This window comes from Gopherus flavomarginatus, chromosome 4 (genome assembly GCF_025201925.1).
Source record: "Gopherus flavomarginatus isolate rGopFla2 chromosome 4, rGopFla2.mat.asm, whole genome shotgun sequence".
Classification (NCBI taxonomy): Eukaryota; Metazoa; Chordata; order Testudines; family Testudinidae; genus Gopherus; species Gopherus flavomarginatus.
The window spans coordinates 114,146,039-114,172,668 of NC_066620.1; the positions used below are offsets into that span (position 1 = coordinate 114,146,039).

At 42.3% G+C, this 26,630-nt stretch overlaps 1 protein-coding gene across 4 annotated transcripts in view; it reads left to right on the forward strand.

Moving 5' to 3' along the window:
- SLC2A12 (solute carrier family 2 member 12) overlaps nucleotides 1-21,868 on the forward strand; it is a 38,554-nt gene extending 16,686 nt beyond the window's left edge. Inside the window, exons 3-5 of one of the 4 annotated variants that reach the window (XM_050949646.1) lie at nucleotides 12,328-12,450; nucleotides 18,466-18,598; nucleotides 21,281-21,868. In XM_050949646.1, coding sequence (XP_050805603.1) covers nucleotides 12,328-12,450; nucleotides 18,466-18,598; nucleotides 21,281-21,380 — 356 coding nt within the window. In that variant the 3' untranslated portion in view covers nucleotides 21,381-21,868. Of the gene's footprint in view, nucleotides 1-1,405; nucleotides 1,493-12,327; nucleotides 12,451-18,465; nucleotides 18,599-21,280 lie in introns of those variants that run through there. The other 3 variants (XM_050949647.1, XM_050949648.1, XM_050949649.1) reach the window with 3 other exon arrangements.
- Nucleotides 21,869-26,630: the final 4,762 nt, after the last annotated feature.

Genomic DNA, 26,630 nt, shown 5'->3' on the forward strand with positions numbered 1-26,630 from the left:
TAGTTCTCCCCTCCCTCTGCTGCTAGCCAAGTATCTACTTAGCATTTTGGATGCCTGTTTACTGGGAGTGGCTATCCCTTCCTGCTGCCACAGCTACACTTATATTGTTACTGTGCTCTCTTGATCAGAGCTAGTGTGACCTGTCTCCTCAAACTGGAAAATACAGCTTCCAGCTGGAATGTGGACATACTCCATCTTCTCACACTGGTGCTGCATTCACCTGTGTGTGTTGCTAGGACTTCCGGGGGCATATCTCATGGTCCTTTATTCTGCAGTAAGCTGAGCCACTCTGTTTCTATCCTAGTGAATTGTAGGACAATTTGTCTGTCCTTTTGGGCAGACAGAGGGAACTGTGGAAAAGCTGTGAAGGATTAATAGCACTCCAGTGATTTAGCCCACATCCATGGCACAAAGGGAAGGAGGTTTACTGGTCTGAGTGTGAGAACCACTTGAGTTTTAGCCTATATCTCAGGAGAGGCCAGTAGCCTAGGTGTAAAGCACCACTACACTCTGATGAGAGGGTTTATGCATGGATGGGAGCCACGTTAGGAGCAACTCAGTGAGAGCCTAAATTAACTCTCCGATGAAGACATACTCTATGTAGGACCAATCTTTACTAGAGGCCTGTGAAACTTCTAATAATGAAATCTAACTAAAGCAGGATGAAACTTGGCTAGCTTCAAGTTTTGCTGCAAACCCAAATTTGGGCCAGTTTTGCCAAACTCGCCAAGAATGTGTTGAAATTCAGATGAGATGGAAGCCAAATTCTGAGTGAAACCGAGATAATTTATGCTTAACCTGGAAACATCGGTTTTGTATGAGTTTTGCTGGGAGTTTCTGAGTTAATGTAAATCCAAAGACTTAAGGCAAGATGCAGGAGGCAGTGTGTGTGTATGTGGAAATCTAGTCAAAGCAGTGAAATATTAACCATTGGAGGAAATGAAGGGGACAAATCCCCATCCAGCTTTTTACTATTTTGTAGTAGTCCTCTTCAGTGGGGACACAGATTTCATGTGTTTTCATGTGGTTTAGAATAATTAACTTCCAAAAATCCCAAGTATCTGTCTATAGTGACATGCCCTTGCAAACCAAAACCATCCTCCTTGCAGTAACTCCACTGAAGTTATTGGAGTTAAATCAGGGATGATATTGGCCCACTGCATTTTGCACATCTGTAATCATTAGATTGACTTGTTACGTGGTTTGAAGATGCTAAGTGTCTTGTTTTCTGCATTTCTTTGGCATATTCCCTTCAAACACTTGGTGCAAATTTAAAACAGAACAAAATAGCCAGCTTCACTTCTGGCTTTGATCAACCTCACTGATGTGATGACAAGAGTGATATGCCGTGCTCATATTTATGATCAAGCCCCTATTTCCTTCTACCTCCAACATATTGCTGCAGAACCCAACTTTGACCAAATTTTAAATGGGGACATCACATCTCCTTCAAGACACTGGAAAATCTGGTAAAGAAAATAAGTGAGTGAGGATGCAGTGCTACTTGCAACATCATTAGAACTGTGCAAAGTTGAAAAATGTTTGTTTGGATCAAATGAAATGTTCCATTTCATTTTTGCAAGGGGTGAATGCTTTTAAAAATAAAACAAGCAAAATTAAAAACAAGTCATTCTGAATAAAAAAATTGAAACATTTTTTAAAAATGTCAAAATAAATGTTTTAATTTTTTCAGGGTTTTTTTTGTGACTGAAACAATTCTGCAAATTTGACTTTAATTTACGAAACGTTTCAGACAACCCAAATTTGCATTTTTCAGTTAAAAAGTTTCAGTCTTAAAATTTTGCCCATCTCTAAATATAACCCATTACTCTCAGCAGTTGTTTTAGTTGGACGTTATTCAGCTACAAAATAGTGCAAGCTACACGGCCTTACAATAGATTGGAAGACCCTGGTAGAAGATGAGTGTTCTACAACTCTCATCAATATCTCTGACACTAGACAAAGTAACATTTCAAGCTTTTATAAGACGTCAATTTACTGTATTTGTTTATAGTGCACAGAAATTTAATGTTAATCTTTCATACTACAGTGTTCCCTTATACATTTGTTTGAAGTATTGTATTTATGAGTTTATAAGTTTTACAAACTCTTCATGATCTTGTCTTACAGTTCACACAAATAAAATGTCCAGCATTTACATGACTTAAAATAAGCAAAGTGCTTAAAGTTAATCATGTGCTTAAGTGCTTTGCTGGATTGGAGCCAGAGAGCTCAAACCTGGAAAACGTGTGATTAATCAGTTTACAGCAGGGCTTCTCAAACTTCATTGCCCCGTGACCCTTTTCTGACAACAAAAATTACTAAATGACCCCAGGAGGAGAGACCAAAGCCTGAGCCTGCTCAAGCTCAAGCCCCCGTACCCCGGGGGCAGGGAAAAGCCCAGGGACTTCAGCCCCATGCAGTGGGCCTGTAACCTGAGCTCTGTCTTCCAGGGCTGAAGCCCTTGGGCTTCAGCTTCAGCCCTGGGCAGTGGGGCTTGGGCTTTGGCCCCAGACCCCAGCAAGTCTAAGCCAGCCCGGGTAACCCCATTAAAATGGGGTCATGACCCACTTTGGGGTCCCGACCCACAGTTTGAGAACCACTGGTTTACAGTATAGAAACCCTCAAACAAAATTAAAAAATGGCATATTTTAGGGTTATTTTTCTTAGAAAACAACTGATTCATCTTTTTATTTGGAGGTTCATAGCATAGCCAGCATGCACAGCAGAGTCATTTGAGAGTTTGCTCTGCTCTACTACACTGATGTTGTTTTGGATTTGATGAGCTAGAACGTATCCAATTCATTGTTCATGTGCTATTCAAATAACGCCACATGTAGTCTTCATTTCATATCATGTCCATAGGCTGATAGACTGCAGTGTAGTGAGAACGCGTGCCAAAACACCAGAGAAAACACTTGCTCTGGATTGAAGATCATCCATCTGCCAGCATTCAGTTTGAATTTTCATAGAATACTTGATGCAAGTAAAGTACCAGCTACTTTGAATTATCCTTAGGTAGTCTGAAGCTGAGAGCAGTGTGAGTTTTCAGTGGAAGCACTTGTGCTTAAAGTTAGGCATGTGCTTAAGTACCTTGCATAAGCAAGGCTTCTGGTAGGTGCAAATCCAGTTCCATATTGCTATGCCAAAGAGCACTACTTAGAAGCAGAACTCATATAGTTCCACTGTGCAAAGTGGCAGGTTGCATGTAGGGGAGCTGTGCAGGAGATGCACACAGGGGCTGAGAGGGGTAGGACCTGGTTAGCTAACGTGTAAAGTGTTTTGACGAGGCAAAGCACTATATTTGTGCTGAATGTTATTTAGTAGTAGCAGTAGTAATGCCACTGACCCAAACTCATGTCGAATGAATTTTACAAATGCATGCAGACCATCTCATTCATATATATATTATTGCAATAACAATACATTCTAACATTTTATTTTTCTGTGACAGTGACATTTTCCTCTGCAAGGCATCGCACAAATAAAAATATAGAACCTTTTATCTGCTATCAAAAGGCTGCTATTAATTACTGAATGTTTGAATGTAACATTTGCCCTTCATGTATTGTAGGTCAAATATTACATTCAAATATAAAGTAAATAGTGGCCTTTGATTATTGTAGCAAAGGTTTTACATTAATTTCACTTGACATTCACTGGAGCAAGTCTGTATGGGGTCATTCTGTGAAAAAGTTTTAAAGAAGTGTATCAAATTCAACACAGTCCAGTTTCCACACTTGGGAAGATGATTTTTCAGAACTTCCTTGATCTTGTGCAGGCTTAGTACAAAAGCCCAGAGCAATTTTTATTCAACAGGACCCTAAGTAAAAACACACTACTTGATTTCACCTGCAAAGATAAACACATCATATCAAGTATTGTAAGGTGACAAAGTGCTTGATGCCAAAAAAAGTATTTTTTTTTAAAGTCACAAGTTTATAGCTTATCCAAAGTAGAACGTTCAAGGGGAGCATGTTTTTCAAGATTGCTTCCCAAAGACACATGACGGTAGCTCAAGCCTGTTGCTGCATTTTGCTGTATGATGCCTCGATCCTGCAAACATGGGTGGGCTTAAATTTAAAGCATGAAGCCGGCACACTGAGTTGTCTGCAAGATTGGGGCTGTAGGCTCCAAAGTAACTGATTCATAAGGTTGGTCTGGATTTACAGCAGTGCAACTGTGAGAAAGATCTAACTCATTTGATGTGACTGTTTGGTATGGGGAATATATACATGGGCTTTTTTAAAAAAAATAAAAAAGCACATGCAGTATTGCCTGTATCAGGCCCAACTCTACAAACTTTCCATGCACAGAACTTTGCCTTCTGTGGGATTTGGAGGATCAAACCTCAAAGGGAGATGCTCAGAAGACAATCAAGAACAGATATGCCCTGAACAACCTCACTCCATAGGAAGGAAATGTCAAAAACTTTCATACTTTTTCCTGTTAAAAGAATACATTTTCTGTTTGAAAGCATAAAGACTAGAATTGCCCCTGTTCCTGGGTCTCAATCAGCAGTCATTTCTGTTCTGTGGTCCCCTCGGGAGTAGAATGTACCCTCTCTTCTGTACTAGAAATGCAGGTACATTCACCCACCCAAGTTGTGTATTTTTTTCTCTCCATACTTTTCTGGAGTGAAATATGCAATAATCCTGAGTAGTTTGTGCATAACTTGTTTATGAATTAGAACCTTTGACTTCTATGGCCATTCCTGTGCAAATGCCTCCCAGGATTATCCTAGATTCACTATTCTGAACAAACACCCACAAGCAGGAATACATATTCCCCATTTTAATAAGAAAGGCATTTCTTAAGCTACAGTATGTGACTTACTATAAGCAGTCACATTTTCCATTGAAGATTATTTTTTCATTCTTGTGTGCTTGCCTGCCAAGTGTGCTGTTTGTTGATGGGGCAGCATGAGTGCCAACATGGGCAAGAACAAAAAGGAATCAGATTGTGCAGTAAGGTTACAGAGAGAACCTTTACCTCATACTTCAGGGTTTAAACCAATTTGTATTAGAGATTAGGATGAAACCTGATGTGGGAAGCAAATTGCCCCATACCTGTCTACTGTGGGGGTTCTTACACTTTCCTCTGAAGCATCTGGTACTGGCCATGTTCAGAGACAGGATATTGGTCTAGGTCAGGGTGGGCAAACTAGGGCCCGCGGGCCACATCCGGCCCACCAGCCATTTTAATCCAGCCCTCAAGCTCCACTAGGTAGCAGGGTCTGGGGTTTGCCCTGCTCCGGCACTCCAGCTGGGGATCAGAGTTGGGGGCCACTCCAAGCGGCTCCCAGAAGCAGTGGCATGTTCCCCTTCCAGCTCCTATTCATAGGGGCAGCCAGGGGGCTCCGCTCCACATGCTACCCTTGCCCCAAGTGCAGCTCCCATTGGCTGGGAACTGTGGCCAATAGCAGCTGCAGGTGCAGCGTCTGCGGACAGGGCAGCACACAGCAGACCCGCCTGGCTTCACCTCCACATAGGAGCTGGAGGGGGGACATGCCGTTGCTTCCAGAAGCTGCTTGAGGTAAGCACCACCTGCACCCCTGAGCTACCGTCCCACACTCCAACCCCCTTCCCCAGCCCTGTTCCCCTCCTGCCCTCCAAACCCCTCGATCCCAGCCCAGAGCACCCTCCTACACCTCAAACCCCTCATCTCCAACCCCACCCCAGAGCCCGCACCCCCAGCTGGAGCCCTCACTGCCCCCCTACCTGTCCCAGCCCAGAACCCCCTCCTGCACCCTGAACTCCTCATTTCTGGCCCCACCCCAGAGCCCGTACCCCAACCCCAGTATCGTGAGCGTTCATGGCCCGCCATACAATTTCCATACCCAGATGTAGCCCTCGGGCCAAAAAATTTGCCCACCCCTGGTCTAGGTGAACCTGAGTCCTGATGCAGGATGGCAATTTTTTTGTTCATATAGAACAGCTCATCTTTTACACAACAGTAATCACCTTTTACAGGGAAGCAATCCACATCCATGAATATTCTTTTTCTTCTACATATAACTGAATATATTTGAAAAAAAATATTGTATTGCTTCCCAAAGACACTAGAATTGCTACAATTCTTATCAAGTATCTAGCACACAGAAAAGAGGTCATGAGTTCTAACAGGGATGTTTAACTACTCTGTTCTAACATGATTGGAGGAGCAGACAGAATGAGGAAGAAGTACATATTTTATGGTTCAGAAAAGGGCTTATATCATTGCTCAGCTTATCTCCATATCATTGATGCTCATGGTTTGGACACAGACTCATCATTTTTAAGAACTTGAACACTGTTTTCCACATCCTGATTGTCTTCCATATGTGACTTCAGGGATTTGGCCCAAAGAATTTATCATAGCAAAAGAAAAAAAAAGAATTTAAAATTTGCATCACCAGTCCAGACCATTGGTCCATCAATTCTGGTATCTTGCTTCCAGCAATAACTAATGCCCAGTTCATGTGAGGAAAGCAGAAATAAGATACCCAAAACATCAATGTACCTAGAAAACTGTAGAATGAGGTACATGGGAAAATGTTTATTTCCTGATCTTCCAAGGAGTTGGGATACACACTGAGGCATGGCATTTGATTACCCTTACCGTAGCTTGCTAGTTTTACCAATGGTAATGAAATGCAATCCCTTTTCAAATCTAGACACAGTTTTTGACTACAGGCAAAGTAATATATCCTTTCACTTGTTCCATATTTACTGACTATTAATCTTGAGTGGCTATTCTTGTCATATTATAGGATAGAGCCAAAAAGGAGGATTGTGTTCATTTACATAGATTTTAAGGCCAGGAGGGACCATAATGATCATCTATTCTAGTCTGACCTCCTGAACAAGACAGGCCATAGAATTTCATCCCATTATTCATGCATCTTAACAATCTTACCTGGTTTGGAATAAAACAACTGCTTCTAACTCTGCCTTTTTTCAAGTTAAAACATTCCTAGCTTTTGCACTTGTTTGTTTGTAAGCCTCCGCATACTTCTAGCAATCGTTGTCCTTCTCTGGAGTTGCTGCTAAAGTATTTGCAAATGATCAAATTCACTGAGGTCAGTGTCAAAACACTGTACCGAGTGATGTTAATGAGGATCACATGACTCTAAGCTCACCACACAATTTACAAGTGTGATTTTCCACAGTATGCTTTATCTGCCACGCAGGGCCAGCTCCAGGCACCAGCCCAGCAAGCAGCTGCTTGGGGCGGCCAACAGTGAGGGTGGCATGTCTGGGTCTTCAGCAGCAATTCGGCGGCGGGTCCCTCACTCCCTCTCGGAGTGAAGGACCTGCTACCGAATTGCCATGGAAGACTGAAGCGGCAGCGGTAGAGCTGCAGATCACAGTTGAGGCTTTTGTTTCTTTCTTTGCTGCTTGGGGCAGCAAAAACCCTGGAGCCAGCCCTGCTGCCTTGGAAGAAAAAGGTTATAGAAAAAATAGTCAGTTATGGCAAGATTGTCACATTTCCCATCCATGCAAGAGAATAAGGGGGAAATGTTCCACCTTGTTCCTCTGCATGGGCTACCAGCACCACTGGTCTGTAGAAATGGGGAGAGAGCAGGCTCCATAGGCAGCTGCATCTCCTTCCCACCCACCCCACTCCCCGAACTCCCACCATCCATTTAGATGGTGGAGGAGCAACTGGAGAAGGAGAGAGAATGGGTAGGAGTAAAGTGCTGCTAATATGGGGCAGTAGCTGATTTGTTCCAAGGGGGAAATAAAGGCAAACCAGGGAAGGAATTGTGACTCACTGTTTGAAAGCAGCATGAACTAAACCAGCAAAGTCTCTTATTCCAGAATAAGAGTGTCTGCACAGAGGGTTAAAGTGGCATAACTGTAGAGGTATAATACCAGTATATTTCCTCATGTAGACGAGCCCTCAGAGTCACAGAGCTACATGTTCAATCTAGACCCCATTACATGTACTCCAAAGGCCTGTATCTTATTCTGGAAGACATCCCACTGAAATCAGTGGAAATGCCTGTGGAATAGCATACTATTTTTTGAGTGTAAGCAGAACAGCATCTGGCCCCAGGTAGTTTAGCAAAATGTGATGTCCTACACTGCAAAGTACTTTATCACTCTTTGGAAATACTTAGAGCCAGGAGTCCCGCTGGAGAAAGACCTGAGGAGAGTTTGTCCTCAGAGCAAATGTTACTCATTAGCTGCACCCTCTGATTCATTGCTTCTCTGTGCAGTTTCAGTGTTGTGCCTGGTTTTGTATTTGCTCACTTATTTCTCTCCTTTGACTTTGAAAGTTTGTTACATATTCTAAGACAGTGGCTCTCAAACTTTTTTACTGGTGACCCCTTTCACATAGCACGCTTGAGTGCAACCTCCCTTATAAATTAAAAACTCTTTTGTGTATATTTAACACCATTACAAATGCTGGAGGCAAAGCGAGATTTGGGGTGGAGGTTGACAGTTCGCGACCCCCCATGTAATAACCTTATGACCCCCCTGAGGGGTCCCGACCCCCAGTTTGAGAACCCCTGTTCTAAGAACCTTTTGCCTACAGATATTCTGCTGACATTGCTTATGAGATAATCCCCTTCTTATCTTCAGTTTGGACCGCTTGTTGCTAACAGATCATTCCATTCCTTTCAGTCTTACATACTTCTACCTCTTTCATTTCTAAACTGTAAATCCACCTAATCTCGTCTCACAATTTATGCTGCTAAACCCCTGAATTCTTTCAAGTACTCTGCTTTTTAAATCTGTCCATCAAGGGCTTGATTCTGCACAACACAGGTGCAGGAAAGGAAAACGTGAACAGGGAACTGAATGCACAAGCCCAATTTCTCATTGAAAGCACTGAGAGGGGACTTCTTAGTCAAGTGCCTCATTTGCGTACTGAGGATCACACTTAAAGCTGTGTAATTCTTCTAATATGCTCATTTTTACCACACCCTGCCCCTCATGTGTGGTTTTATTTGGTCTGGTTTGTTTTTGTTACATTCCATGCTTGAGTGTAAGTGAGAGAACACACAGGGCTGAGGCATATTTTCACTTAGGCCTCACCCAAAGCCCATTGAAGTCAATGAGAGACTTTCCCTTTGACTTCAGTAGGCACAGGTCATATCCCTCAGCACAGAGGATCACGCTTAGGCTGCATCAACACTGAAGCTGAAGGCACAATTCCCACCACAGGTAAACGTACATGTGCTACCTTTGATCGCACTAGTGAGCAAAAAATAGCAGCAGAGCCATGGCAACACAGGTGATGGGATAGACTAGACACCCAAGTAAGTGCCTAGGATCCTGGCTGGGATTGTTCTCTGGGCAGCTAACCCCTCTCCTCACCTGCACAACCACAGTTACGCTGCTATTATTAGCATGTTAGCCGAATCAAAGCTAGCAGATGTGTCTCTCCCCTAGCTGGAAATTACACCTTCACCTTCAGTGTTGATGCACCCCCTGTTCTTAGCCTCACTCCTCCCTGGCATTCCTTGACTCATACTCAAGTTGAAAAACCACAGCTTTGTGCTCTCTGCAGCATGCACACCACCCCAGGACTGTCCAGATGTATGCTGTGTGATTATTACTGTAAAGCACACTTTTGAAGCAATGATGGAATGCTATACATGGTGGGGGAGGAGCATTATTTTCTGACCTGGAGTTAAGGTTTGGGCTTATTGCTATAGTGCTGAACGTATCTGCTGAAGCGAGTGCAGGAGGAGCAGTCAGTTACTCTGCAGAAATGGCTTTAGAGATAGGCAGGTTAGATTTTCTGAGCTTTGCATGGGGACTAGATTCACAGCTCTCAGTATTAATTATGATGACAAACAGAAGCTGACACCTAGTTACTGGTATCCCAAGAGGAAAATACAGCCCTTTTGTGCCTGTTGCAGCTGCTGTTTCTTAGCAAAAGGACAAACAGTGATAGTAATTCCAGAGAGGTGTCAAAAGACGAGAATCATTCATTATTTACTATTCAGATTAAGGGAAAAGAACATATTAGGATATGTCTACACTGGCAAAGTTACAGCTCCAGCAGTTACAGCACCACTCAGCGAGCGCTGAAGGGAAACCGCTGTTGTGTGTTTACACTGTCAGCTGCTTGTGCAATAGCGTGTTCACACTTGCAGCACTTGCAGCGGTATTCTGAGCGGTGCACTCTCGGCAGCTGTTCCACAGAGAACCTCTTTCTCGTCTGCCACTAACACTTATAAGAAGGTGGAGGGGGCCGCGAGGAATCCTAGGTCTTGTCCCAAATGCCCCATGATGCATTGCTTTGCATCCCAGCAATCCCTGTGCTGCTGTCTGCATTTCGCACCATCTTTCAACAGTTTGTGTACTGCGTGCCCTGCCTCTTTGGGCTGCAGGAACGGATCCCAAACTGTTGACCAGTATGCTGCTCAGTCTGACCAACACATCACGGGTGGCAGTGGAGTTATTCCTTGAACTACAAAAACAAGAGGAGTGGCTTATATTTCTCTACTTCTCCTGGATACTAAATCCAACCACTCAGAGCCAGCAAAGTGCAGGTTATCCACATTTTATTCCCAGAAATGTCTCTGTTTTACCCACATTTGTCACTGCCATGGTGCAATGAGTTCTGCCCCTGCCAAACAGGAACCCTTTAGTCATACTTGGTGTGGCATATGGCCAACAGGAAGCACTGGCAAATCTTCTATTTTAAAATCGTAATTTTCAGAAATTTTAGTATAAGTGTACAGGAAACAAACATTTAGTGTTCTACAGGAAGAAAATCACTAAGGGCCCAGAGTCATGGCTGTGACCAAAGACCTGAAGATGCCTGTGCCCCACCTGTATGCTCTCCTGATGCTGTCCACTCCTCCTGCATAAGCTATCACCATCCTCCAGCCAGGACCGGTGCTAGGGGTTTGAGCGCCCTAGGTGGACAGCAATTTTGCCGCCCCGCGCGCTGGTCCCGCGGCTCCGCTGGAGCTGCCGCAGTGGTGCCTGCGAGCAGTCCACCGGAGCTGCGCGAGCAGCCGACCGTGCGCAGGCACGACTGCGGCAGCTCCACCGGAGCCGCGGAGCACCGGACCCTCCGCAGGCACCACTGCGGCAGCTCCACTGGAGCCGCCTGCTGCCCCCTCCGGCAAAACGGTGCCCACCAATTATTCTGGCGCCCTAGGCGATTGCCTAGGCTGCCTAAATGGTAGCGCCGGCCCTGCCTGCAGCTGATCTAAGTTATGCTCTGCTGCCAAAATGGCCTAAAGGCTCTGTTATGACAACAACAAATTGTCAGGGCACAGGAAAGGCCTAGTATTCTTACTTGGGACAGGTGGACTTAGGAGCTACTAAACCAACTCTCCACCAGAGGAAGATCCCCCGACACTCGGACTCTCCTCTTGTGTCTGGATAACCCAGTTTTTGGATCACTTTGCACTGGTGGTGTGAAACATAAAGCAGCCATAGCACAACCAAAAATCAGGGCCTCTGTCTTCAGTTCCACTTGTGCAATCCGATTAAAATCACGGTGTGTAAGTGAAGTCAGAATTTGGCTTTATGTGTACATGGATATTAGGGTGATACACAGGTCCACCAAGAGCGGGTTTGGGCCCCCATGAAAATTTTTTTCAAGCCCCCCAGCAAGAGCGGGCCAGCTAAACATGGTCCCCTTCCGGACTGCCGGGCCCCGGTAATTTGTACCGGCTTCCCCCACCTCTCGTCGGCCCTAGTGATACAATATTATATATAAGACAAAGGCAAGAGACTCATGAAACAAGAATAGAAATATATTAATCATATCTACCTTTACCTCAAGAGGAAAGAAAGCTTATATATATATATATATAGCATATATATATATATATATATATATATATATATATATATATATATAGCATACAGCTGGAATAGCAAACTTGCTGTATTTTTGGCAGGTATTCATAATTCAACGTAACTTGCAGTGGTGCTCACAAACCAATGGGTACTCTGTTTCACTGCCTCCACATACATTAACATGTATTCCGAGAGAGAAGTTTTGTCAGTTCCCTCTTTCACATTCAGCTGTGCAGGGATTGCACTGTCAAACCTTGCCTCACACTTTTCAGACGTAGTGTTATGCATACGCTTGAAACAGGAAAACATTGTTCTAGTGTTGGATTGCCCTGAAAAGCCTATAGTACACTAGTTGAAAGGCATTTTATTGACTGAATGTGACTCACATGACTAAGGTACCACACATAGCTTGGAGTTCAGGCCTTGGTCAAGTGGGAGCTGCTGGTGTTCAACACTACAAAACAAAATCAGGTCACTCATTCAGGTGTCTAATTGTAAATTTATGTCCCTAATTTTAGGCACCCAGGCTTCCTTTCAAAAATAATGTCTTTTTTTCCCTTCCTTTCAGTGACCTGGCTAGTGCTGAGTGAAATTTTCCCTGGTGGGATCAGAGGACGGGCCATGGCTTTAACCTCTAGCATGAACTGGGGTATAAATCTCCTCATCTCCTTGACATTTTTGACTGTAACTGGTAAGAATTCTTTGTTTCTTCTTGAGTGTATATGCCCATTACCGGGCATTGTGATGCTTTCTCAGGGTGTGTAGCATTGTATGTCACCCTGTTAGCCCTGTGCCTCAGCATAAAAGGGAACTGTTGATGTTAAACTGAGTAACAACTCCCTGCCACTCCTGTTGGTTAGCCATCCCCACAGATCCCTCAGGACTCTACCAGTCCTAACTTTGCCTTGCAGGTTAACCCTTGGTGCACTTCAGTTCCCGAACCAGAAGCATCTCTCTAGCCCATCACTGGATGCTCACAGAAATTACCAAGTGTGCTGGCTTTAAAGAGATACACCAGCTTTCTTGATTTAACCAGGAATTCACACTCTACTGAACACAACAGCACTGAGATATACTTACGAGGAAACAAAGAAGTTTATTAACCAAGAACTGAAATTTATGTGATATTAAGCAGAGATAATATACAGAAAATGGTTACAAATAAAACAAAAGTATCATCCCACATTTGGGGAGATGGGATAGCTCAGTGGTTTGAGCCCTGGCCTGCTTAACCCAGCATTATGAGTTCAATCTTTGAGGGGGCCATTTAGGGATCTGGGGCAAAAATCTGTGTGGGGATTGGTCCTGCTTTGAACAGAGGGCCAGACTAGATGACCTTCTGAGGTCCCTTCCAACCCTTATGTTCTATGATTCAAACTTAACAGGCTACAATCCTTGTCTAAGGCAGTCTTCTCAACTACAGCCACTTCTTAGTGTTACCAACCCACCATTCATGGTTACAAAGAGTACTGACCAATCTGCCCCCTCAGTGATGGATAACCAAAACATCTTTTTGCTTCTCCTTATATTCCCCAAAGTTGGTCTTTTTCACTAGTCAGGATGAACCCCTGGGGATCACACTCCAGTATGTTCCTATGCTGATTTCTCATCCTCATGTTAATTTGCTCCTCCTGTTTACTTCCAACACAAAATGAACTGTCCAATGTTTCTGGCATCACCATGCTCACTTTACATCAGAAAAAGGGAGATAACTGTTCTCCCTCTTGTCTGGAAGAAAACCTGTTTCTCCCTTTGGTTACAGATTTTAAAACTTAATATCAGTAAGTATCCATAATTCCTCCTGTAGTGTTAATACATGCATTTCACAATTATACTAATGACCAGTGCATCACCGGATTTCATTTGACATTTCACACAACATTCTTTACAGATAAACACCGTGACAGCAATGTGTGAGGTGTAGTGAGTTTTTCAGGCCTGACAAGAGTTGCCGATGCAATAGTGAACTACCAATGTGCCTGTGCATCAAAGGCACAATGAACCTTTACTGTATGGACAACATAACATGAAACATTAGAAATAAAATGCAAGGGCCAAATTCAGAGGTGATTTGCTGCTGAGTGTTCCTGTCCCCATAAAGAGTACACTAGATCAATTTAGACTTCAACTGCAGCCCTGACTGCCTTCCACTCATGCATCAGTAAGTAGGGGGTAAATATGCCTGAGGAAGCGTAATGGAATCAGAGTACGGGACTAACTTCTATTACCTCTGAATCTGGCCACAGGTCTCTTTCTCTGGCTATCAAAGATCTCTTCACTAATAAGCTATACAAATAATAGTTAGGACTCAATCCTGCTTCCCCTGAAGTAATGGAAGTTTTACTTTAGACTAGTGCTGGTTGAAAGTTTTCCAGTTAAATGTTTTTCCATTTAATCAGAACAAGTTCCTGCCAAGTTTCAATTCTGATGAAGTTCTGTTTAGGAAAAAACTGGGAAATTTTTTTTTATAAGGCTGAAGCATTCATAGATTCATAGACTCTAGGACTGGAAGGGACCTTGAGAAGTCATTGAGTCCAGTCCCCTGCCCTCATGGCAGGACCAAATACTGTCTAGACCATCCCTGATAGACATTTATCTAACCTACTCTTAAATATCTCCAGAGATGGAGATTCCACAACCTCCCTAGGCAATTTATTCCAGTGTTTAACTACCCTGACAGTTAGGAACTTTTTCCTAATGTCCAACCTAAATCTCCCTTGCTGCAGTTTAAGCCCATTGCTTCTTGTTCTATCATCAGAGGCTAAAGTGAACAAGTTTTCTCCCTCCTCCTGATGACACCCTTTTAGATACCTGAAAACTGCTATCATGTCCCCTCTCAGTCTTCTCTTTTCCAAACTAAATAAACCCAATTCTTTCAGCCTTCCTTCATAGGTCATGTTCTCAAGACCAGCAAAGAATCCTGTGGCACCTTATAGATTAACAGACGTTTTGGAGCATGAGCTTTCGTGGGTGAATACCCACTTCTTCAGAAGTTTTCAAGACCTTTAATCATTCTTGTTGCTCTTCTCTGGACCCTCTCCAATTTCTCCACATCTTTCTTGAAATGCGGTGCCCAGAACTGGACACAATACTCCAGTTGAGGCCTAACCAGCACAGAGTAGAGCAGAAGAATGACTTCTCGTGTCTCGTTTACAACACACCTGTTAATGCATTCCAGAATCACGTTTGCTTTTTTGGCAACAGTATCACACTGTTGACTCATATTTAGCTTGTGGTCTACTATGACCCCTAGATCTCTTTCTGCCATACTCCTTCCTAGACAGTCTCTTCTCATTCTGTACGTGTGAAACTGATTGTTCCTTCCTAAGTGGAACACTTTGCATTTGTCTTTATTGAATTTCATCTGGTTTACCTCAGACCATTTCTCCAATTTGTCCAGATCATTTTGAATTTTGACTCTGTCCTCCAAAGCAGTTGCAATCCCTCCCAGTTTGATATTGTCTGCAAACTTAATAAGTGTACTTTCTATGCCAACATCTAAGTCGTTGATGAAGATATTGAACAGAGCCGGTCCCAAAACAGACCCCTGCAGAACCCCACTTGTTATACCTTTCCAGCAGGATTGGGAGCCATTAATAACTACTCTCTGAGTACGGTTATCCAGCCAGTTATGCACCCACCTTGTATTTGGTTATGCACCCCATCTAAATTGTATTTGCCTAGTTTATCGATAAGGATATCATGCGAGACCATATCAAATGCCTTACTAAAGTCTAGGTATACCACATCCACCGCTTCTCCCTTATCCACAAGACTCGTTATCCTATCAAAGAAAGCTATCAGATTGGTTTGACACGATTTGTTCTTTACAAATCCATGCTGGCTATTCCCTATCACCTTACCACCTTCCAAGTGTTTGCAGATGATTTCTTTAATTACTTGCTCCATTATCTTCCCTGGCGCAGAAGTTAAACTAACTGGTCTGTAGTTTCCTGGGTTGTTTTTATTTCCCTTTTTGTAGATGGGCACTATATTTGCCCTTTTCCAGTCTTCTGGAATCTCTCCTGTCTCCCATGACTTTCCGAAGATAATAGCTAGAGGCTCAGATACCTCCTCTATTAACTCCTTGAGTATTCTAGGATGCATTTCATCAGGCCCTGGTGACTTGCAGGCATCTAACTTTTCTAAGTGATTTTTAACTTGCTCTTTTTTTATTTTATCTTCTAAACCTACCCCCTTCCCATAAGCATTCACTATGTTAGACATTCCTTCAGACTTCTCAGTGAAGACCGAAACAAAGAAGTCATTAAGCATCTCTGCCATTTCCAAGTTTCCTGTTACTGTTTCTCCCTCCTCACTGAGCAATGGGCCTACCCTGTCCTTGGTCTTCCTCTTGCTTCTAATGTATTGATAAAAAGTCTTCTTGTTTTCAGTTATTCCCATAGCTAGTTTGAGCTCATTTTGTGCCTTTGCCTTTCTAATCTTGCCCCTGCATTCCTGTGTTGTTTGCCTATATTCATCCTTTGTAATCTGACCTAGTTTCCATTTTTTATATGACTCCTTTTTATTTTGTAAGTCATGCAAGATCTCGTGGTTAAGCCAAGGTGGTCTTTTGCCACATGTTCTATCTTTCCTACCCATCGGAATAGCTTGCTTTTGGGCCCTTAATAGTGTCCCTTTGAAAAACTGCCAACTCTCCCCAGTTATTTTTCCCCTCAGTCTTGATTCCCATGGGACCATACCTATCAGCTCTCTGAGCTTACCAAAATCTGCCTTCCTGAAATTCATTGTCTCTATTTTGCTGTACTCCCTTCTACCCTTCCTTAGAATTGCAAACTCTATGATTTCATGATCACTTTCACCCAAGCTTCCTTCTGCTTTCAAATTCTCGAGTTCCTCCCTATTTGTTAAAATCAAGTCTAGAACAGCTTCCCCCCTAGTAGCTTTTTCAACCTTCTGAAATAAAAAGTTGTCTGTAATGCAGTCCAGGAACTTATTGGATAGTCTGTGCCCCGCAGTGTTATTTTCCCAACATATATCTGGATAGTTGAAGTCCCTCATCACCACCAAATCTTGGGCTTTGGATGATTTTGTTAGTTGTTTAAAAAAAGCCTCATCCACCTCTTCCATGTGGTTAGGTGGCCTGTAGTAGACTCCTAGCACGACATCACCCGTGTTTTTTACCCCTTTTAGCCTAACCCAGAGTCTCTCAACACTTCCGTCTCCTATGTCCATCTCCACCTCAGTCCAAGTGTGTACATTTTTAATATATAAGGCAACACCTCCTCCCTTTTTCCCCCTGTCTATCCTTCCTGAGCAAACTATACCCATCCACACCAACATTCCAATCATGTATATTATCCCACCAAGTTTCAATGATGCCAACAATGTCATAGTTGTATTTATTTATTAATTTATTGTGGTATTTATTTATTAATTTATTGTTTCAACCTTATCAGAATGAAATGTTATGATTTTTTGTTTTGAAAAAAAGACTTTATAAATTATAATGTAACAAAATAATAATAAGAAATAGCTAAAATGATTTGATCAACCTCAAACAGTTTATTTCCAGAACTTTATTTCACCAGAAGTTTAGAAATTTTTTGGTTTTAGACCACTTCAAACAAAAACAAGTTTCCAAATGTCAGAATTTCCTGCAGAACAGAGTTTCAACCAGGTAGAGTTCAGCAGAAGCAGAGTAAGCCCTCAGCTGATTATCTTGGACCTCACTGCAGGTCTGGTAGAATTCAGTAATGTTAGATGGAGTGCTGAGATTAGATTATCAAAAAGAGGTACGATTCAGACTTAAAACAGGATAAGGAAAAATAGACTGCTTTTCCCTGGTTAAAACACAAGAGAAATATCAGGCCAGATTCTGTTCAGTTAAATGAATGTAATTCCACAAAAATTAAACTAGCAAAAGTGGAGTTAATCTGGATTTACACAGGCAAGCAAAATTTGGCTGTTAGTCTTCAGTCAAAAGACTGAAGATGCATTCAGGTTCCAGGAGTTGTACTTGCATATCTGAGCCTACAATAGAGCCCAGAGTGACAGCCTTAACTTTAAGCTCATGACACAAATTGACAGATGCTAGGAGATTGTGATTCTGATCTCTTGTATTCTCCATTGTTCCAAATGTATTTTCAAAAACTGGTTATTGACTGGAACCAACAGGAGTTAACTCCTTGATCCATTACTGGCACACAGTGGACTGTCAGCAATGGAAGTACTGGAAACTGCCAGCATGAAAGGATTAGTTAGAGCTGGCAACTCTTGAAATGTTATTTTTGCTTCATAAAATGTTCACATCAAAATATATGTTGGAGGCATTTCAGATCCTCTGACCTTTCTGACCTGCACCAGTGGCTACCAGACCTGCTATCGGGGGATAGCAGCTAAAAGTCAAGCCAGTAGAACATGGCTGAATTCTATTTGTGGTTTCTTAGTTTGCTTGCACAAGGCTGGAACTAGTGGTGCTGGGAGTGCTGCCGCATCCCCTGGCTTGAAGTGGTTTCCTTCCATTATATGCAGGCTTTACAGTTTGGTTCAATGGCTCTCAGCACCCCCACTATATGTATTGTTCCAGCACCCCTGCACCAGGCACAATTAAAAATATAAGTTTTCCTTTTGGCATAACAGTTACTTACAGATACAAGGACTCAGTGCTGTCAACCCTGATTTCAATTGGACTGCTGAACCACCCCCTAGTAATACTAACAAAACATTTTTTTTTCTTTTATAGACCTAATTGGTCTGCCATGGGTGTGTTTCATTTACTCAATAATGAGTCTAGCATCACTGGCTTTCATCATTGTGTTCATACCAGAGACAAAGGGATGCTCTTTAGAGCAAATATCCATGGAACTAGCTAAACAGTAAGTATCAAGAGTATTTGCATCCCCATCACACTCCCAGTTGACGTGTGGCCTTTTACTGCCAGATTAATAAACAGAAAGTTACTTTAGGTTTGCTTGCAAGATCAAACTCCTTGAGGGTTTGATCCTTCATTCTCTGAAGTGGCCCCAAAAGAGGATTTATAGTCTCCCACGTTCAACTTCATTATGATGAATAAGTAAACTGTAAAAGTATCTAGACTAGAGGTCAGGTTCTCCAGCTGCTTTGTATCAGAACAAAAGAGGGAAAGTGCACTAGTGAATCTGTCCTTTAATGATGTGAAGGACCTCAAAAGCTTCAGAGGTTCAGATGAGTTTTAAGCACACAAAAATTCTGATCTGAAAGAACCTTCTGAATTGCTCAGGTCTTCAGATCTGTTGGGAAAATCTCACCAAAAAAGACCTACCAGGAAGTCTTGTATATGTCTCTACTCAGTTGTATAGGGTAAATTCCAGCACAGCAAGAGTGGAGTTAGATGGCTACATGGGAATAAGGATACTGGCAAATTTTCCTTCTGCTTGGCCCATTCTGACAATCCTTTATGTGTTGGAGTTCCATTTGCGTCCTTCCATAATTCATAAGCAGAGGAAGTCCTATGTGATTACATATTTAACAATGAACCCTCAAATCTCGTAGGGGCACAAAGTTACAGTTCTATAGTATTTATATGCTGTATTCATATTCTTTAGGTAGGAGCTTCACTGATCAGAAATTAACTGATGCCTTTTAAGGGTGTGCTAATTTGTATGTGTGTCCCCTGAAAATTTTGGGAGGGATATACAGGACTGAGATGTAAAACTCAGGACTTTCCTGAAGTGTTGCAATCCTACATAGGGCACAGGACTGCAAAGGACCTCCTGGGTCAGAGACTTCACAGGGAATCCAATCAAATAAGGCTGTTCACAAACTTATCAAGCTCCATTTTAAAAACTAATTCAGTTGTTTGTCCCATTACTCCAATTGGAAGACTGCTTCAGGGCCTCACTCCTCTGATGGTGAGAAGCTTTTAGCTACACCAGCAATCTGCTTTAACAAAGATCAGCCTCAAAGGAGTCCAACATCATGGAAAAAGGGGTAGGGAAATCACAGAAAATGATAGTTGGCCATTGTAATTCTTATGCAGTCATGTTACAAGATGTCATAAGGTGAAATCCTAGCCCCACTGAAGTCAATGGGAATTTTGCTGTTGTCTTTATTGGTGAAATCCTGGTCCCACAGAATTCTTTTGGCTAATCAAACCAACCATTATCTAAATTTGAGTAGACTATTGCTATCCAGTCTCTGCTGCTGCTCTGTGCCCCTTCACTAGATACTACTAATTTGAAGGACAGGATATAACAAGTTCCACTGGCTGGATGTTGAAATGAGAAAAATTCTTATAAGAAATAAGACATTTTTTGACAGTGAGAGTAATTAGCCATTGGTGAAACTTATCAAGGGAGATTCTTTATGACTTGGGGTCTTTAAATCAAGACTGGAGCTTGGCTGTTCTCAGTGGTGGCAACTGACAGAACAAGAAGCAATGGTCTCAAGTTGCAGTGGGGGAGGTCTAGGCTGGATATTAGGAAAAAACTATTTCACTAGGTGAAGCACTGGAATGGGTTACCTAGGGAGGTGTGGAATCTCCATCCTTAGAGGTTTATAAGGCACAGCTTGACAAAGCCCTGGCTGGGATGATTTAGTTGGTGTTGGTCCTGCTTTGAGCAGGGGATTGGACTAGATCACCTCCTGAGGTCTCTTCCATCCCTAATCTTCTATGATGCTATAATTCTATGGATGTCTTTGTAAAGATACTCTGTAATTCAACCAGAAGTGATTTGGCTTGAAAATGTTCACTTACATAGAGGAAAGAATAATTCCCTCCACTGTAGGAATTCCTAGGTGTTGCCAGACTAGATGATCATAGTGACTCCTTGTGACCTTAAAAATCAATGAACTTGAGAATACAATAGGGTAGTAGCTGACTACCAGTCTGAGAAGTACCTATTTATTGGACAAGATTTAAGGACTCAGTCTCCTTTGCTCTCACCTTTCTCCTCTATCATTAAACAAACTGCAGAAAGAGAAAGAATCATTACAAAGGTCCAAGCTAGCAACATGCAAGTGACTGTTACACATGGTGTAATAAAGTATTTTCCTTTCTCCAGCTAATTCAAATTAAAAAAGTTAAGCAAAACCTGCCACCTAGTGGAGAAGTAGGGTAACGTGCTCCCACAGTTCATGGGACCCTGTATTTATTTTCAAAGCTCCAAAGATATCTATGTTTCTGAATAAATAGTAAAGTAACTAAAATACTTACACAGACAAAAATTAAGCTGTAGGAATCCTGTGTCAAAACTAAAGCTGTCTGAGTGATATCCCAACAGTCTAGTCAATGCATTTGCCAGTTTTTGTTCCTTACATTACTCAGCAAATAATGTTTTACATGATAAGCTGTAAAAACTGTTTATTGAATACATTTATTCAACAAATCCTTGAAGCAGTTATTGAATTACTAGCTAACATTAGCTAGATATTACTAGCAAATGACTGTGCATTATGTGACCAGCTGTAATCAAAACTTATTTCTGTGTCTCTGAACTGGTCAAAGAGGTAGAAATATTTACAAAGGGAGAACAAACTTTGCCCATTTGATTGAATGCTAAATGTTTCTTCTCTTTCAGGAAGTATACAAAGAGCTCCCTTTGTTGGATGGGCCAACGCAGAGAGAAACTAGTGCCAATAGAACTTCCCAAGAAAGATCATCATGAGCCTTTCTACTAGACTGGAGAAGGATATTTGTCCAAGGGCTACCAAGAAAGTTTCTCTAGAGAACTAATGCTCAAAACCATTCTGCAGTACTGACACTACTACACAACACTCAGTCTGTACTCCATTCTTTAGTAGCTTTATATTGTCACTGAAAGAAAAAACATTTAAGATTTTTGTAGTTTAAAGTTTATTAAAATGGCTTAAAATAAGTAAAGCCAACATTCCTCACCTCCTCCAAATTAACCAACCTCTGAAATATGGGAGGTGGATGGGTATGGAAATAAAACAATTACAATATTTAACATAGGGATAACCACACTCCTAACCTCTTCAACTTGTGGGGAGCCTCAGGGAGATGGAAGGGATTGATATCTCTTCTATCCTAGCAACTGGAGACAGGAACAATCAGAGATGACTTCAAGATCACTTTGTGTTGCAGCACAGGTCACATTAGACTGGAAGCCTTGAATATATAAAAGGAAGAATCTGTGCAGTGCAGTTAGCAGTTAGCAGTTTGCATTTAGCAGCTTTATTATTCACATCTGGCCACGCTGGAGGTCTCCATGACTCTCTCAGCACCCTTGGCCCAGCGTGCACAAGTCTTGTGTGACACTTGGATTGGATTTCACTGTCTACTTTAGTTATTCCAGAGTCAGGAACATGAAAGTGGTCTTCCCCGAACAATCACCACTCGCCCTGCGTTAGGCACTAGCTAGATCATGGTCAGTTGCTTTGCTGAGCAATAAGCTTGATTAACTTTTAAAACAGCAGCAGCAGCAATTAAAGCTACATTGCTGAACTTCTAGACTTGGGATGCTTGCTGGACTAGTACCTGCTAAAGGAATACTTGGAAAAAGTAAATCAGCAGGACACAAATGGCCATTTTCCAGTGCCCTCTTACATGCTGAGACACATAGGACTTCAATCTGTATTCAGTGATGACCATAATTAACTGATTGTACTGCTTAGAAATGTCAAGCTGTAGCTTTCACCAAATGCAGCCTCCAGCACTCAACAAAAGTATACTGAGTGGCCATGGTGGTTACCCTGGACAGCTCGAGTGGAGAAACGCCTACTCTCTTTGCCTAGAAGGTCATTAATGTTCTGGTAGAGTGAGCTCTTAGACAACAAATAAGTGACCCAAACAGATGGGTAGTCTTTTTTTTAGGGAAATCCTGATGGCTCACCGCAATCATACAGTGGAGTCTCTTCTCCTCATGACCAGGATTTAGTCAAGGAATCAGAAATGATACCTTCAGTTGATATTTGAATGCAACTTTGGGCAAGAAATGTGGCACTGCTTTAATTACTCTCATCTCATTGAAAAACCAGATTTTTTTGCACAAGAGGAACCGTAATTTTTGCAACCCATCTGGCCAAAGCTATAGGCCTACTCAGGATACAGGTTGTAAAGGAATTAAGCTTTCCATTAAGGATTCAAGAAGTGCATATATTAAATACTAAGTTCAAATCCCATAGAAAAGCTAAGATACAATTTACTAGCAGCTGTTAGGAATTTAGCTACCTCGGGCTGTGAGCCTAATGATGACAGCTTCACCTTATCCTGCATGCTATGGAGCCTGATCTCTCAGAGAATTGACATCAAAACCCTACCCAACCTTTTTATACAGGAAGTATCAGTTGTAATCCATCCTCCTGCCAACGCAGGAGTTTTAATACCATGATATTTTCCAGAACTTTCTTTGTTTTAAAGGACACAGGCCCTGGAGCTTCCACCAAATCCTTTAGATCGTTGCTCCAGAGACTGGTAAAATCCCATGGTTGGCCATTTTTTCCTGACACTGATGGTATCAATACTCACATTACCATGAGTGTCAATTTTGGGCTGAATTCTGATCAATCAGACAGATCAAGAATTTTCCCTGAGTCATCTGCAGTTTCCCTTTTTGAGCAGAGCTATAGTCACTGCTTGCAATTCAGAAGTATTGCTGTGCACCCTAAGTGGGGCAGAGCCCCAGAGCAGGCAGAGCACAACAGCAGCTTCCTCAAACTCCCCCTTTCCCTCCAAAAGCACTACACTGCAGGAAGGAGGAGTTAATAGAGGTCGGAACCTCACCTGCAGCCAGGAGGCAGCTGTTGGAATTGTGGGGGCAGCTGGAGTTGTGCAGTGAGAAGCTAAGGAGTGGGGAGGGCCAGAGACAAGTGGAATCCAGGAGAGCAGGATTTGCATGCACACATACATTTTGTAGGCATTCAAGTTTGAATTTTCAACCTGCCATTGTTATATGCACTTTGAAGATGGCAAGGGGGTGTGCAAAAGCCAGACTAAAACCTGCAATTTATTCACCTTTTGAAAGTCTCAGGAAATTTTGGGTTCAGGCTCAGGATTTTCAAACTCTTTGGGTTGGTCATACTGTAACTCAGCCTGAATTTTCCTTCCTTTAAGGCGTTATAGGCTGGTTAATAATTTAAAAATACTAGTGTCCTTCCCTATATTAAAGCTCCACTTTGGACTATTGAAACTGAAGAATATTAAAGGTTATGTTGTACTGTTTATGCCGTGTGTTTATTTTGTGTTTCTCACCACGTGGATAATAAAGCATCTAGGCTGTTATGTTTTATGTTTTGTTTGTGTGTTAAACACACACCAGACAGAAAAGCAAAAAGAGACAGATTCACTTTCATTTTCTCACGCATCAGCAAAATATTGTGCTAGGGCTGCAAACACTGCAGTGTTGAAAAAATACAGTGAAATTAAACAAAGTCACAGAATATTCCTGTTGCTCCTAGACATTTGCACAAATGTGCTTTTAGAAAAGAAGGTTTGGGCCACATGTAATGCAACAGTGTTCTATTATTTATATGAAGCTGTTCTCTGGGCTTCCGCGTGCAACTAGTTTTCTCATTTTTATCTTTTTGGCACTGGAGGAGAGTGACTTCCCAATCAGCAGACCCCCTTATGGCTCAGGATGGGGTAGCAGGCTCTCATCACCCGGAACCTGCTGCCAAACACCACTCCAGCCCTACTGTGCCCTATGTCTTCTCATGACTCAGCTCTTTAGCCAGGTCACTTATAATCCCTCCTCTTCCGGGGGTAATAGGAAGTCCTACCAATAAATTATTCAATGACCTTGTGTTAGATCTTCAGCCCCTGACTCTGATCTCTGTCATCCTTACACTCCTTGTCTCAGAGCCTCACAACATCTCTACCTCCCCATGTTCCCCAGCCTCTCTAGGTTCACCCTTTTTTCAAGGAAGGGGCTTCCAGTTGTCCCCTCTAGAATTCCAGCTAAAACCATGAACTTACACTGCTTCTATCCCCCTCAGGCTCAATTTCTCATCCCTTTTAAATTACTCCCGTAGGTGCCATTCTTTAGCTGAACATGGAGTCCCAAGGCTACCTCTCTTAGACTCTAATGCCTGTTTCAAGGTCCACGCCAGAAGCTACCTCCCTCCTACAGCTTTCTCCCAGTTATCCTGCTACCTAATGTCTATCAGACCTAGTTCAAAGAGAGGGAACTCTCAATCTTCTAGATGTGCCCCCCCTCAAGCTCTCTCTCTCTCTGTCAGCCTTCCTTACCCAGCTGTCCAATAATTGCAATCAAGCCAGGATCAGCAGGAGAATAGTTGCTGCATCACAGGTGAAGCTGAGCTGCCCCCTCTCTTAAATGGCCAGCTAGCCTCTGACAGGCACTGATCCTGCACTGAGCTCTACCCAGACAGACCTCTAAGCCCTCTTTCATGGTTACACTTGCAGAGAGTTATTAATATCGTATTCCAGTCAGGCAGCTTTGGGCAAGTTATCTTTTTTCACAAGTCATCCACTTCAGTCCTTCAATCATTCTTGTTACCTGATGGATGATTTGCTGCCAATTTGTCAACATCTTTCCATTACTAAGAAGTGCCCAGGAATAAATGCAGCATTCTTAAGTTGGTACAGTCTTAGCAATAGCATTTAGCAGGAGACTGTCAGCTTCCCCATTTGTGCCCCTATATCTTCATGATCCCTCTATTCAGGTACTCCAAAGCTGTATTGGTTTATTATTACCACCATACTACATTCCATGGGTCTCATGTAATTTACTTTCTACTATCAACCACTTGGTCCTTTGCAGCATTTCTGTTTTCTAAATAAATGTCTGCCACTAAATATTGGTGTTATATCCTGCAAGTGTTCCCACAAAAAAAAGACAATTGGCTGAGGAAATCTCATGGCAGTTACCTCCCAACCCATTCTCATGAATGACTGGACATGTTTGTGCTCCAGCTCTCACCTCACATTCCCCATTGTCCAGGCACCTGGCTGAAAGAAAGAGAAAAGAAAAATTCTCTGGGTGCCAGCACAAAGCCACCATTAACTTTGCTGCAGCTATCTAACCGGACTTCCAACATCTCCAAAATGAGATAATGTAGACTGTGGCTTTCCTTTTTACTGTGCAAAGCTCTATGCAGCCCCAACCCTCTGGAGCTCCAGTAGGGGGATTTACACGAAGTCACAGTGAATGATGAATGATGGCACGGAACTGGCATTTCCATCTCCACGGTCCACCTAAGCAGGGTCCCTTTTGGGATGGACGTGGAGGGGAAGATAAGGATCTATACATCTAATCACAGGGGCCTTTTGTATTATTTCTGTCTTAACACAACCTCCCAGTTTGCAATTATCTGGAAATTTAACTATCACACATTTTGTCTTCTCTTCCAGATCTTTAATAAAGATATTAAATAAAACAAACATGGATCACTGCAGCAGCCTATCGTATGCCTCCCCCCCCCCATCTTGATACATCACTATGTTTCTTTATCCTTCATTCACACTCCATCAGGCAGCTTTCACTCCAAGTAACTACTAATATCCAAGCCAATATCTTTTTCTCCAATTAATTTTAATGAAGATCCAGAAATATTTCGCTGACTGCACGCAATTGATTTATGATCTGATACAAAAGAAGCAAGGCCACCTCTTGTAGTTGCATACCCCAAACTCTCCTTCAGCAGTAAAGTACTGACGGATCACAACCCAGCCTTTATACCATGATTTTGGTCTTAAGAAACTCATCATATTTACTGCTCATTGTCCTGTTATCTAAATCAGCATGAATTCAGAAGTGCTGCATTTCTCACACACACACAACTTGAAAGTGAACTATGCAGCTCCTCCAAACTAGCACCTCTAAAACTTGATACCATCATGTATTTCTTTAATGACACATTTTACATAAACTGTTTTAGAAATTAGAGTTCAAAAATTGTCCCTATAAGTTATTTTTCAGAAATGAACAATTGGTTCAGTGATCAGGG